This window comes from Drosophila melanogaster, chromosome X (assembly GCF_000001215.4).
Source record: "Drosophila melanogaster chromosome X".
Taxonomy (NCBI): domain Eukaryota; kingdom Metazoa; phylum Arthropoda; class Insecta; order Diptera; family Drosophilidae; genus Drosophila; species Drosophila melanogaster.
The window spans coordinates 1,447,316-1,460,673 of NC_004354.4; the positions used below are offsets into that span (position 1 = coordinate 1,447,316).

The window sequence follows — 13,358 nt, forward strand, 5'->3', positions numbered from 1 at the left end:
GCTGGATTTATTTGTCGTATTATATCCTATGTTTTTTAACCCATGTAGCACCACTCGCAGGAGCAGATGTTGGCAGGAGCAGCTGCTGCAGCCGGAGCTGAGTGTGAGGGTGACATTCCCGAGCTGCACGAACTGCGTGGACTAGAGTGCACCACAGCCCTCAGCGGGAGCACCGACAAGATAATCACCACCACAATCACCACGGTGACAAAAGTAATTTCGGCGGATGGCAAGGAAATAGTAACCGAGCAAAAGACGGTGACAACCACAGACAGCTCAGAGCCCGACAGTGAAAAGGTAGTGGTGACCACAACGCGTACCACCAGCGAGAGCGAACGAGACCAGCTGCTGCCCAAAGAGGTGGCGCTGCTGCGCGGCCTGTACCGCGCCAGCACCCCGGGCAGCGAGGACGACGAGGACCTGCTACTAGGATCCCCGCGTAGTGCTACCAGCTACGAGCTGCAACACTCTAGCTCCGGTGTGAGCAAGCGCTCCGATCTGGATGCCGACGGCGACGAGAGCCAAGATGACATTCCTCCTCAGTATGGCAGCGAGGAGCACTCAACGGCACGATCAATTCTTCTGCCTCGCACAGCCGACCCCATGGCCACCTCCTTCTACGGCGCCCTGCCCGACAGTTTCGACGTTGTGATGAAACCCAGCACCGAACCAATCCCGATCCAGGGCGCACCGTCCGGCGATAGCCAGTCGTCGGAGAGCGTGGAGAGCAGTAGCCAGACCTGGGCAGGACACAAGTTCCTGGACCAGGCGGACAAAGACTTCCAGCGAGCACTTGAGGAGCACGTACAGGCGCGCGGCGCCGAGGTCATGTCTTCCGTCACCGCCAAGTACTCGTACTCGCCCTCGAAGGCCGAGGAAATGGAACAGATCGTAAGCGGCACTGCGGAACGGCAGCGCTTCCCGCTTAGCGATGTCCAGCGAGCCCGTGTCGCGGAAAGTGGCTTTGCCACAGTTGGCAGTGTCGCCTCCCAGCAGCAGCAACAGGAGAAAGGAGGGGAAGTAGAACAAGCCGTCCCTACCACAACTGCAGTTACAGCAAGCACTACAGCCACAGCGAGTTCCACTGGAGCTCTGCCCAAGGACCGCCTCGAGGAGTGGGGCAAGCCCCTAGGCCTGCCCTCACCAGCACCACTGCCTGTAGAGGGCGGTGCTGACATTCGCACCACTCCCAAGAAGGAACGCCGCCTGGTGGCCACCAAGACGCGACTGAACAACGAGAAGAACCTGCGCAGGCGCAGCGAATCACCCAACAAGGCCGGCAAGAAGCCAGCGCCCGTCTACGTGGACCTCACATACGTGCCGCACAACGGAAACTCCTACTACGCCCACGTGGACTTCTTTAAGCGGGTACGAGCCCGCTACTACGTCTTCTCCGGCACGGAACCCAGTCGCCAGGTGTATGATGCGCTGCTCGAGGCCAAACAGACATGGGAGGACAAGGAGTTGGGTGAGTAGATGCTTGTTATGTCGATCCTGCAATGAGTTCATTTTCCAAATCTCCGACTTGCAGAGGTCACCATTATACCTACGTACGACACAGATGTTCTAGGTTATTGGGTGGCTGAAAACGAGGAGCTGCTAGCCAAGCACCGCATCGACCTCTCGCCCTCCGCGTCTCGTTGCACCATCAACCTGCAGGACCACGAGACCTCGTGCTCGGCCTACCGCCTAGAGTTCTAGGCCACGGGTCTGTTTATTGCATTCGACGATGACTAAGCCAACCCACAACGCACCCAGCCATAGACGCAGACGAGCCGAGCACTGCCAGAGAATTGAGTCTATGTACGGACTACAAAGTGCATGGACTCGAGCTCTGACACGACAAGAACCGGGACTAGGACTAGGACCAGCACAACGACGACCACAGCAAGAGGAGAAGGATTGGAATGCAGATCACAATGGGAATGACAATTCAGACAATTCAATTGGCCAATTTTCGTGAGCAGGAGCCGCAGGAAACGGAAATGAGACGCACGTTGGCTGATATGGCGGAGTTTGGGTCACGCGAATGACTCCATTTTGTTTACCAATGCCGCCTATTGAGCTTTCGACGACTTGTTTCGGCCGACCAAAAGCTACGTAATTAATTAATATTAAGTTTTAAAAATTAATTACCAAAAGATGCATTGCAACCGATCCTCAGTGGTTTAGTCGAGGAGAAGCTATTTATGTCACTTTCATTGCATAACGTCAAGCTACCTTGCTTAGTAATCCAAAGATCAAAATAGTTTTCAAAACCGCATAGCTAAAATATACAAAGGAGAAACGAAAGGCGAGAAAATACTAAGAAAAGACAAACTCTATATATAGAGTACTTAATATTCATGTTTAATATATGTATTAGTCGAAACTTTTACGAACCCTCTCGTATGGTCTCCCCATACCAAAGGTATTCGAATTTTAAAGCGAGCATTAGCTAATTGAACGTGTATAACCCGTAAAGTCAGAGCTCTTTAGCCGTAGGATAATAAGCGATCATAATACAGAACGAAGATCGGAGACGGATTCACTACCCGCCCTTCGGACTAAACTGAATCAAACGTTAGGGCTAACAATTGAGTGCAACAAAGATTTTCGATTTACCCCTTACCGAAGCAAATCTAGTATCCGAGTGTCGGGATTTAGGATTCGATACCCTCAATATTTAAGTAATTCCAGATCTAATAGTTTTCATAGTCCGTTCTCACCGTTTAGTTTCGTATGTTTTTCTTTGCATTTCGTTTCGTTGTTTCAGCAGGCAGCCGCAGAAAGACTTAGAACCCAATTTGCTATAGCGACCGATATACGTATACCTCCACTCCCACATATGGGACTAAAGGAAGATGAGAAGCGAACTGACACTGGGAATTGGGGATTGGGAACTGGAGTGGCGAGTTGATGCAGTTAGGAAACGAAGGGTCATAACGCCATTGCCGGAGGATCAAGGAAGCAGGAAGGTGGTCAAAGTATTGGATGAAGACGATGACGAGGACGGTAGAGTCAATGCTGATGTTACTATGTAAGGATCTGAGTGATCTAAATGGGGTTAGGAATAGGACTAGAACTGGGCTTGTGATGGGGCGGGAGTCTTGGGTTGGGTGGGTTGGGATTGGGGTCGAATAGAATAGAATGGAATGGGATTTAATGGATGGATGAGGGGACAGTGAAACAGCTATTGTGAGAATAAAACGAGAATGAGCAGAGAGTCATAACTAAATACTCGTACGATACGATAAATATGAAGTACACAAAGTGAATGAAGGTTATTTTTCTATATTTTTTTTACTTTTCATAGTCATAGAATAACAAATTTGCAACAAACAAACAGACAAGATATGCAGCAAGGCGCGAACCAGGCACACAGGCAATTTTAATCAATGTAACCAGTAACCAGTTACCAATATCGAAGAAACAAACGGAACAAGCAATTCGAGGCCACAGCAAAACAGTCCAAAAGAGCCAGTTACAATTATAAATTAAAGACAGACTTTTTAGGCTACGCGTATATTTTTTAGTTGCTTTTTATATACAACAGCAACAGATCTGGGAGGAGTTGCGGCCGATCAACTTTCAGTATGCAGTATCCAGCATGCAACATGCAACATGCCCCATGCAACAGGCAGGCCGCAGCAGACAACAGTCAACTGGCAACCGTCCAGTCTACACCGTTTGATAGCAACCAGCGAAATTTAAGCAAAATTATACACACGTAGGGCTAAGAGGGGCGGTTCAGGCATACGACTAGGGCGGATCATGATCCGCATTAGCGCTCCCAACCGACCAGCACTCGACTTTCGATTATTGGGTAGCATTGCAGTCTCCGCTTCGAGGATTTTAAATTTATAACCGAGAAAAACCAAACACGAAGTTTATTAAACATTAATTACTTTCCAAATTCGTGCGCTTAGCGAGCAAAACCAAAACCAAAAAAAAACCTAAGGAGGTTAAGATAAAGAATACTCACACATGAACTATATACACTATATATGAATATATATATACATGAATATATATATATATATATGTACTTGAGCGTATTGATGTTGCTTAACAAAAAAAAAACCAAAAAAAAAAAGAACTCTTCTCCCAGCCAGAAGACATTTTTTGCCTTTCACGAAACGAATTTCCCCTAAGATACGAAAATATGAAAACTTGTTACCTTTGCCCCCGTTTGTTTGCGACATGAGTTTCGTTGAAATCAGGTCAGATCAGATCAGATCGACTATACACTATACACTATACACCATACACTATACACTACAAACCACACCACCACACACTGCACACTAACATATATTGTACCCACACACATAACGCCACACGCACACGTATCCATTGCCTTATATCCAGAAAACAGATATCTGCATCATACCTTATATTAGTCTAAGAATCAAGTACGATATGTATGACCTATGAGAGTTTGTTTGTTGAATTTGCTTTTACTTTTTAGCAGCTTCGATTTAAATCAAATATACATACTAAATGCACACACCCCTGCACACACACACACAGTGCTCACGAAGGTGGTGTGCTTGTGGTGGTGAGACTTGGTGTGGTGTGTGTGGGCCCGTGTGTGCTCTATATAATCATTAGTACAGCAAATGCATGCAGAAAGTAAGATTGTTACAAACAAGAGCCCAGCCGAGGTATCGCTTACTTGCGGATGAAGTAGTCACATGGCTAGGCCTGACCAGGGAAGGAGTAGTAGTCGCTTGGAGTCGGTAGGTAGGGATGGATGAGCGAGCCAGCACAAAGATCCGAAAATGGGCAGAGGTTACCGCGAAGAAATATATATGTATTACATTTTATGAAACGTCAAGCTTATCTCAAGAACTATTTCCAAAACAAAATCTGAAATTATAATAAACGTATTTATGTGAAACCCGGGTGTGTATTTCGTTTCCCGCCATCTTGGGTCCCCAGGATACCGCAATGCCAGGTGAGTTACCAGAGCACCTGGTGGTGCCCAGTGACCCAGTGGTCTTCGTTTTCGTCTCCACTTTGTTCTCGGCCAGTTTGAGGAGCGAACCCACCTTGGATTGCTTGATTGATGATGGACTGACATCTAACTAATGGCTTAATTGATCATGATGGATGGCCACTTGGAGAGTCCTTTCGGCAGGACCGCGTCAACGCGCAGTCGTCTAAGGTCGGTAGGGTTGGTTGGTTGTGAGTCTCCGAATTCTGTTTTCTAATCCCGACCCACCATTAGGGTCGCATGGAGCACTAGATAGCCGATACAGAAAAGTTCCATCCCCGTGATAAGCTGAATCAAGGTACGGGTGAGGGAAGAGGCACTCGATTAGTGATAAGGTAATCTAATTGATGTCGCTTCCTCCCCACATAGCTAAACCTGGTCGCGCGGCAGATAGTGGATGGAATTCGGCATGGACACGCTGAGAGCTCTGGAGCCGCTGCACCGCGCCTGCCAGGTGTGCAACCTATGGCCCTGGCGCCTCGCCCCCCCGCCAGACTCGGAGGGCATCCTGCTCCGGCGATCGCGCTGGCTGGAGCTGTACGGTTGGACCGTGCTGATAGCGGCCACCTCCTTCACCGTGTACGGCCTCTTCCAGGAGAGCAGCGTAGAAGAGAAACAGGACTCGGAGTCCACCATCTCGAGCATAGGTCACACGGTTGACTTCATTCAGCTGGTGGGCATGCGGGTGGCTCATCTGGCTGCCCTGCTGGAGGCCCTGTGGCAGCGGCAGGCGCAGCGAGGCTTCTTTGCGGAGCTAGGCGAGATCGATCGCCTGCTGTCCAAGGCGTTGAGGGTGGATGTGGAGGCTATGCGCATCAATATGCGTCGCCAGACGTCGCGCCGAGCTGTGTGGATCCTGTGGGGCTATGCGGTTAGCCAACTCCTTATCCTGGGCGCCAAGCTGCTCTCCCGCGGAGACAGATTCCCGATCTACTGGATCAGCTACTTGCTGCCACTGCTTGTGTGCGGATTGCGTTACTTTCAGATCTTCAACGCCACTCAGCTCGTGCGCCAGCGCCTGGATGTGCTCCTAGTGGCCTTGCAGCAGCTTCAGCTGCACCAGAAAGGGCCCGCAGTGGATACTGTGCTTGAGGAGCAGGAGGATCTGGAAGAAGCAGCAATGGATAGACTGATCGCTGTCAGACTCGTCTACCAACGGGTGTGGGCCCTAGTGGCCTTGCTAAACCGCTGCTACGGGCTCTCCATGTTGATGCAGGTGGGCAACGACTTCCTGGCTATCACCTCCAACTGCTACTGGATGTTCCTCAACTTCCGCCAGTCGGCGGCCTCGCCCTTCGACATCCTGCAAATCGTGGCCAGTGGCGTATGGTCTGCCCCCCACTTGGGTAACGTGCTCGTCCTCTCACTGCTTTGCGACCGAACGGCCCAGTGCGTGAGTAAAATGGAGTAATTGTCCCGCCGACATGAATCTATTAAAGATGGTTTATTTGCTTTCCAGGCGTCTCGTCTTGCCCTGTGCCTGCACCAGGTAAGCGTGGATTTAAGGAATGAGAGCCACAATGCTCTGGTAGGTACCCTTGTGCGCTATTGTGCGCCATTGATAATCCTCGTCCCGCTCCAGATAACCCAGTTCTCGCTGCAGCTACTCCACCAGCGGCTCCACTTCAGCGCCGCTGGCTTCTTCAACGTGGACTGCACCCTTCTCTATACGGTGAGTGGGAATTTCGAATAGAATCCGGATAACAGTTCGCACATTCCAGATCGTGGGAGCCACTACCACGTACTTGATAATCCTGATTCAGTTTCACATGAGCGAATCCACCATCGGCAGTGATTCCAACGGACAGTAGCAACCGAACAGCAGGAGTGACCTGTTTCCCCTTGTTGGCACAAATATTAAATAATGGCTTTAACGTTTTATTGGTCCATAATTAGAAATTTATTAAATAAATTTATTAAATTTATAAATTAATTAAAATAATTAGAAAAATAATTAGAAAAATCGGCGGATTTTTTTGCCACATTTTCCTGTCCTAGGCACCAGGCGAACAGAAACCGTAGCCAGTCCCAGCTGGCTGATCGAAATAAGCTGAAACAGCTAAAGCTTTTTCATGATGGCTACGTTTTACCGTTATCCTTTTGACCAATAGGATGCCAGTTGATGGAGTGAAACCGTTAGTTGAGCTTAGAAGTAAACAAAAACATCTGTTGTCTTTCATTATGGTCTTCTCCCTACTGAAATTTCCGTTCGCCTGGTGCCCAGCTTTGTTAAAACATCATTCGGCGGCTCAAATATTCCGCAATGCACCCTAAAATTTTCTTGATTAGGCACCAGGCAAGCAGAAACCGTAGCCAGTCCCAGCTGGCTGATCGAAATAAGCTGAAGCAGCTAAAGCTTTTTCATGATGGCTACGTTTTACCGTTATCCTTTTGACCAATAGGATGCCAGTTGATGGAGTGAAACCGTTAATTGAGCTTAGAAGTAAACAAAAACATCTGTTGTCTTTCATTATGGTCTTCTCCCTACTGAAATTTCCGTTCGCCTGGTGCCCAACTTTGTTAAAACATCATTCGGCGGCTCAAATATTCCGCAATGCACCCTAAAATTTTCTTGATTAGGCACCAGGCAAGCAGAAACCGTAGCCAGTGCTAGCTGGCAGATCGAAATAGGCTGAAACAGCTGTTGTTTTTTCATGATGGCTGCCCCGTACGTTTTCCAGTGTCCTCTCGACCAACAGGAAGCCAGATCGATCAAGGTAAACCGTTAGTTTGGAATAAGCTAGAGATGAGAAAACACGTTGATTGTCACGAATTAAGCACGAAAAGCACGACGATAAGGCCAATTCCCATGCAGTCTATTCGACCGTGCTAAAAAGAATTGATCACGCTCCCATCTCGCACCAATCCAAGATCAAACCAATCAGGTGATCCTTTTACACCTATTGAACTTGAAATTGAATGGATGGCCAACAATGCTTTTATTTTCTAAATCAGGTCGGTGAATTGGTCAGGGTGTTGTAAAGGATTATGGATGTGGTGTGGATGGCATTAAAAAAAACATGGACACGGCAAAGGACAATGGACGGAACTGACAGAATCACGACTGCCCAGAAGTAGCAGGAAGGTACAGAATACTGGGACGCGGGCTGAGTCTAGTTGAAGTGTGGCAGCGAGCAGCAGCGGAAGTCCCTGCGGTACACCTCTTGGGCAGGACGGAACGTGCGCCAGCAGTTGGGCGCGCAGCAGATAATCCTGGCCAGGTATTCTTTGAACGCGTCGTAGGTGGGGTAAACGAACTGCTCGCAGTGGCTCTTATGGTGGTGGCTGCACTCAGTATCCACTATCCAGTCGCGGACCAAGAGCCTCTCCTCCTGATGCTTTCGTTGTCGGTGTAAAGCGGCGCCACTGAAGCGGGGCTTAGACTTGAGGGTGATGGCGTCTCTGGGGGAAACAGTTCACGTAAGCGATGTACAAACCCCCAAGAATGGAACCTACTCTAGGCCTGCGGCAATCAAGCGTTGCACGCCGGGACTGTGGATTACTCGGGCAAAGTGGTTGCACCGGTTGGACCTGTCCAGGGTGCACAAGTACCAAGTCGGCATCAAGGCGAAATGCACCTCGGCTAAGATGCGCTCGGCGCAGTCGCCGCGCTCAAGCCAGTTGTGCTCCAGCCAGAGCACCACGGAAAGGAATATCTGCCGATGGTTATCGTTTGAATTAGAAGGAGAATGACCCAGTGACCACACGGAAATGATTTGACGATCTCACCTCGATCTCCGAGTTGACGCTGAGGTAACAGTTTCGCAAGATGTGCGTGAGCTCGTGCTCGGTGAAGTACAGGAAGAATGGTGAGCCGACAATGCAGAGGAAGACGCGAGAGATGCGGGTGAGCATTAGTTCGCACAGGATACGGGCCTGCGGGTGATAACGGACTTCCAGGTAGGCCTTGAAGGCGGTGTCCTCGTTGAAGAACTCCATCTTCGACAGGGACGACCTCAGCTGGCGCAGCAGCTGCGGGATCTGCAGCACCTCCTCCGCAACGACGCGGGCGAACAGCTCGCGCTCCGCACCCGCATCCGGGCCAAGCTGATCTAGCTTCGGCAGCTTATCTATAAATTTGCGCGCCGCGTATATCTTGGCGTAGTTCTGCAGCACGCCCTTAAAGAAGCGATACCGCTCATTGCCGACGAATATGCCGGCCTCCATCAGAGTCTGCTCCCGCAGCACGTGCAACAGCTGTTCGGAAACGCGCTCGATGGCCGAGTGCGGCTGCACCCCGCTGCCGAGCAGCTCCATCACGATCTGCTTGGCCTCGCCATCGCCCTCTGCGCCGTCGCCGAGGTGATTGAGCAGGCTGGCAATTTGCTGGCGGCTGGTCAGCGCCTTCAGCTTGGCTGGATCTCCCTCGATTGGCAAGAGCTTTACAGCGTGGGCCGACGTCGAGGAAGCGGAACCGGCGTCGCCCTGAGCGCCGCTCTCGAGTTTCTCTGGCTCCGGTTTCGGCCTGCGGTCCTGCTTTTTGTCCTTCAGCTGATCCTGTTGATCCTTTAGCTGCGGAAGGACCCGCGTTCGGAGTAGCGGCGAGACGGTGGCCACCGACATGAATACCTCTATTGCGCCCTGCTCATGAATCTGGTTGCCCATCTGGGCCTTCTGCTCATCGGAGACCGGACGTCGGGACAGCCGCTTCATGGTTGGATAGGGAGGGGTTGCAACTTGCACAGATTGAACGCGAATAAAAACTAAAATTTAGATTGGGAGTGGGTTTCGGAGAAGCTGTTAGGAGACTGTTGTATGCTACGAGTGAAAACTTTGTGACCGTTTCGGAGCACAGATTCCAGATGACAATAGGTTTCAAAAGCCAGGCCTACTAGACGTGGCACCAGGACACCCAGAAGCTATAAAAGATCTTTCAGACTTGCAGGTATACCGTCTCGTATTTACTGCACTAATTTATGTGTGTACATACATACCAAGTGTATAACTAAGGATAAGAGCGACGATCTATCTATCTCGTCGCCCGGCTATCTAACGTGGGCGCGCAGGGCGATTGTACTGGGAATTTCAACCTGGTTCACCTGCAGCAGCTGCACAAGGTTGCGAAGGAACTCATGCGACACCTTCAGCTCGTCGTCGGCCTCCAAGCGCTCAAAGAGATCCAACGCCGCCTCGTAGTCGTTGCTACGGCAGAACTGGGCCAACAGGAGGTCGTAGATCTTCTGCTCGTCTATGGTCCGCTGGACACCCCTCACTCCGCGCGCCAGCCGCAGGAGCGTCCGCACAGCGCCCTCCTGTCCCAAGTGCTCGCAATTCTTCACGAGGAGCTCGTGGTTGATGCGGAACTCTGGGTTGATGATCAGCCGGCGCAGCTGTGTCTCCTTTCCGGATTCGGCCAGGGCGAGCAGCAGAGCGCTGTTCATATTGGCCGCTCCGTGGATGCGACTCACAGTCGCAGTAACCACCGCTAGGTGCTGCTGCGCGGACTCGGCCGTGACGCCGGGAAAACGGGTCAGCTCCTGCTCGTCCCCGTTGCCCAGTCGCACCAGCAGGGACAAGAGCTCGAACTGCAGAGGCGTGTGCTTGTGAGTGTTAGCCAGTCGCTGAAACTCGGCCACCGCAGCGTCCAAGTTGCCCTTCAACAGCCACTCGCGGACCACTGGTCCCAGTAGGGCATTTTGCGATTGACAGTAGCCCAGACCCCTGAGGAAGTCCAACCACTCGCGAGTCTGGTTAAGTTGTTTGGAGCTCTCGCCACCTGCATGTGAAGAGGCGGCCAGCTGGCCCACGTTGGTCAGCAATTGCCATACGTTCTTCATCACATAGTCGCCACCGACAACCTTATGCTGCTCCGCGCGTCGCTGGAGCAGCTGCTTTGCGGCCTCCAGCTGCTGGCCTTGGACCAGGAGGGCGGCATAGTCGATCACTTTGTGCTCGTCAATCTGAAAGGCTTAAGAGAGAACGGTATGCGGATTAATGCAGTTCACATCTAGTAGTAAGTTGTTAGGTACCTGGATACATGCTGCTCAGTCGCTCCAAGCTCTCCTGGGCGCGCGGCAAGTCGCGCAGCTTGATGTGTAGGTCGAATATGGAGGCCATCATGCCTGCGCTTTCCTGAACCTTCAGAACTTGGCACTTGGCCAACAGCTGCTGTGCGCGCTCCAAGCGCCCACTGCGCACCGAGAGCTGCAGCAAGCGACGCAACACGCCTCGCGGGTTCAGCTGCTTGGACTCCAGCTCGACTAGGTGGCACTCGAGCTCGTCTATGCTCATGTCGCGCGGGTGCTTGATGAAGCCTCCGTGGAGCGAGACCGTGTCAGCTGGCAGGGCGAGCTGTGGGTTTTTCATCTTCTGCAGCGTTTTGGCCAGATCCTGGATGAGGTCAACGTCATCAGTGGCGTGCCGGACCACGGAGAGTAGAGCTTCGGAGGCAGCGGGTGAGATTTGTAGCTCTAGGCGTCTCAGTTCGTGCAGAAAACGTCGCAACGAGGTGGCATCCTGGCGCAGACGCGTCTGAGGTCCAGTCATTTGCAGCAGCAAGGAGCCCACAAAATCTTCTCCCCGTTTGAGTGCCTTCTGCTGCAGGGCTTGGATCACTTTGGCAAATACCTCGAAACGCTTCGTGGCACGGGCATTGACCGCCAGCGAAGAAAGTGGTTGGAGCAGCGTGGCCAGGTCCAAGCGTGTCGGATACCGATCAAGCAAGTCCAGCACCTCGGACATCTGATGCTGCTGCAGCAAGTGGCTCACAACCGGGCACAGGGTCTGGGAAGGCTTGACCCCCGCCGATTCAAGTGCCTTCACGGCCTCCAAGGGCTGCACCAGGGTTTGGCGCAGGTGGGGAAACAGGTAGTGCCGCAACGTTTCCTCGTCGCACTCAACGCGCAGGCGCCGCATTTCAGAAACCAGGCGTAGCATGCCGCTTTCGCCCTCCCGCCGGTAATGGTGCAAGATCAGGGGCCAGAAGTAATGCGGACGAAGTTCCTCGCCGGCTGCAGATAGATCCTCCAGGCAGCGTAGCGCGGATGATGGCTGACGGCGAAGGGCCAACTCCGCCACCAAATGCAGGGCGCGGACGTTCTGGTTCCGCTGCACTAGTTGACCGGCGAACTGGATTGTTTGGTCCAACGGAACTTGGGCGCGGAAGAACTCCTGCAGCAGAAGTGCACCGTACTCATCCACGTTCTGATTCTGCAACTCGAACTTCGGAGCGGGCAACGCACCTACGAGCTGTATGACGACTTCGGTGCGTCCTTGGTGCACCAGCTGAATGCACAGGCTTCTGATGGCGGGCGGCAGGTCGATACCTGTTAGAAACTCGCGGGGCAGTTCCTTGACAAGCAGTTGGATTAGATCCGTGTCGACATCCTTGCTGGCGAGCAGACCCCGCAGCATCTGGAGCAGCTGAGGGGCGGTGAATCCGTGCTCCACCTGCAGCAGCTCCTTGGCCTGTGCCAACTGACCGTTTTCCAGCAGAGCCTCGAACCAAATGGCCTGAGTGCTGCTGCCTTGCTGTATTCCTGCGGCCCGCATGCTGGCTAGGACGGACTCCGCCCCGGGCAGATCACCGCTGCGGGCGTGGCCCAAAAGCAGGGCGTGAAAGTTGTGCTCCGTGAGGGCGAGGCTGCGCTCGCGCATCTCCGACAAAATCTCGGTGGCCATGCGCATGTTTCCGGCGGCGCCGGCCACGTCCAAAAGAGCGCCGTACAAGGTGGAATCGGCTGCTCCATGGTAGACGGCAATCTCCGCCAGCAACGAGCGATAGTCAGTCAGAGGCAAACGGTTCTGGCGCAGCACCTGGAGCTTCGTGTGGTAATGTGCCAGCGTGGGCTGGCCCAACTTGATCAGTTGAGCCCAGAGTCCCTTGAAGAGCTGAAGACGCTCCTGGCTGCTCTGAGCAGGAAGCAGTTCGGGCACACAGGACCCTAGAAGGAAGTGCACCTCTTCGATGCCGACTCCTAGCGGCGACGCAGACTCCTGCAGGAGCTCCAGCAGGCGCTGGCAGTGCTCAAAGTTGATCAGATCGTGCTGCCGGTAGTACGCCTCCAGCTGTGTCCACGCATCCGCCACGCTGGCTTTCGGTTTTTCAGAGGAGGAGGCGGGGCGCCGGCTTCTTCGCTCCACCGCACTGAGGACGCCACCCGTTCCCAGGGATCGCATCTGGAGCAGCGAGAACGGCACCGCTGGCGCCGCAGGCTTCGTTGCATAACGGAATGCCAGGCTGGCGGAGGAAGCGCTGCGTCCTGGCAGATGGCCCAAGCGCTGCCTGCAGAGCCACACGTTCCGCAACAGTCGTGCTCGCTGCATTTTGCCCAAGTTAATTAATCTTCCCCAAAATTACGAGATTTTACTTTCGCAGTTTTGCGGCGAGCAACAAAAAAAAAACAACACGCGCCGGCAATCAGCTGTGCCTTCCAGTCGA

The 13,358-nt window shown here is 52.5% G+C and overlaps 4 protein-coding genes across 7 annotated transcripts in view; 2 read left to right on the top strand and 2 right to left on the bottom strand.

Moving 5' to 3' along the window:
• The window catches only part of futsch, a 44,618-nt gene extending 38,247 nt beyond the window's left edge, over nucleotides 1-6,371 (top strand). For 2 of the 3 annotated variants that reach the window (NM_001258532.1, NM_001103394.3), the window contains 2 exons: nucleotides 49-1,468; nucleotides 1,532-4,052. In NM_001258532.1, the coding sequence (NP_001245461.1) occupies nucleotides 49-1,468; nucleotides 1,532-1,701 (1,590 nt within the window). In that variant the 3' untranslated portion in view covers nucleotides 1,702-4,052. Of the gene's footprint in view, nucleotides 1-48; nucleotides 1,469-1,531 lie in introns of all 3 variants that reach the window. The other variant, NM_001169161.3, reaches the window with a different exon arrangement.
• On the top strand, nucleotides 5,115-6,862 carry Gr2a (Gustatory receptor 2a). Of its 2 annotated transcripts, NM_080299.4 has the most exons (5): nucleotides 5,115-5,276; nucleotides 5,348-6,371; nucleotides 6,438-6,506; nucleotides 6,561-6,650; nucleotides 6,700-6,862. In NM_080299.4, the coding sequence occupies exons 2-5, from the start codon at nucleotides 5,388-5,390 to the stop codon at nucleotides 6,787-6,789; spliced, it is 1,233 nt and encodes a 410-aa protein (NP_525038.3). In that variant the 5' UTR covers nucleotides 5,115-5,276; nucleotides 5,348-5,387; the 3' UTR covers nucleotides 6,790-6,862. The 2 variants fall into 2 exon arrangements, with proteins under 2 accessions (NP_525038.3, NP_001162633.1); NM_001169162.2 differs by having other exon boundaries at nucleotides 6,438-6,650.
• A 1,037-nt stretch (nucleotides 6,863-7,899) lies between these two features.
• Nucleotides 7,900-9,739, bottom strand: CG14785 (uncharacterized protein). Its single transcript, NM_130556.2, has 3 exons — nucleotides 8,708-9,739; nucleotides 8,435-8,634; nucleotides 7,900-8,380 (listed from the first exon to the last, which is right to left on the bottom strand). Exons 1-3 carry the CDS (start codon nucleotides 9,629-9,631, stop codon nucleotides 8,092-8,094), a joined length of 1,413 nt encoding a protein of 470 aa, NP_569912.2. The 5' UTR covers nucleotides 9,632-9,739; the 3' UTR covers nucleotides 7,900-8,091.
• A 120-nt stretch (nucleotides 9,740-9,859) lies between these two features.
• On the bottom strand, nucleotides 9,860-13,302 carry Lrpprc2 (Leucine-rich pentatricopeptide repeat containing 2). The gene is made up of 2 exons (NM_130557.3): nucleotides 10,948-13,302; nucleotides 9,860-10,886 (listed from the first exon to the last, which is right to left on the bottom strand). Exons 1-2 carry the CDS (start codon nucleotides 13,241-13,243, stop codon nucleotides 9,964-9,966), a joined length of 3,219 nt encoding a protein of 1,072 aa, NP_569913.1. The 5' UTR covers nucleotides 13,244-13,302; the 3' UTR covers nucleotides 9,860-9,963.
• Between the last annotated feature and the right edge of the window lie 56 nt (nucleotides 13,303-13,358).

Bases quoted from the DNA above. Each gene is read 5' to 3' on its own strand.
- Gr2a (NM_001169162.2), top strand. From the start codon at position 5,388: ATGGACACGCTGAGAGCTCTGGAGCCGCTGCACCGCGCCTGCCAGGTG. The intron at 6,372-6,437 runs GTGAGTAAAATG...TTTGCTTTCCAG, and splicing joins GCGACCGAACGGCCCAGTGC to GCGTCTCGTCTTGCCCTGTG. The intron at 6,651-6,699 runs GTGAGTGGGAAT...CGCACATTCCAG, and splicing joins ACTGCACCCTTCTCTATACG to ATCGTGGGAGCCACTACCAC.
- CG14785 (NM_130556.2), bottom strand. From the start codon at position 9,631: ATGAAGCGGCTGTCCCGACGTCCGGTCTCCGATGAGCAGAAGGCCCAG. The intron at 8,635-8,707 runs GTGAGATCGTCA...AACCATCGGCAG, and splicing joins GCGTCAACTCGGAGATCGAG to ATATTCCTTTCCGTGGTGCT. The intron at 8,381-8,434 runs GTAGGTTCCATT...TGTTTCCCCCAG, and splicing joins TTGATTGCCGCAGGCCTAGA to AGACGCCATCACCCTCAAGT.
- Lrpprc2 (NM_130557.3), bottom strand. From the start codon at position 13,243: ATGCAGCGAGCACGACTGTTGCGGAACGTGTGGCTCTGCAGGCAGCGC. The intron at 10,887-10,947 runs GTACCTAACAAC...TTCTCTCTTAAG, and splicing joins ACTGAGCAGCATGTATCCAG to CCTTTCAGATTGACGAGCAC.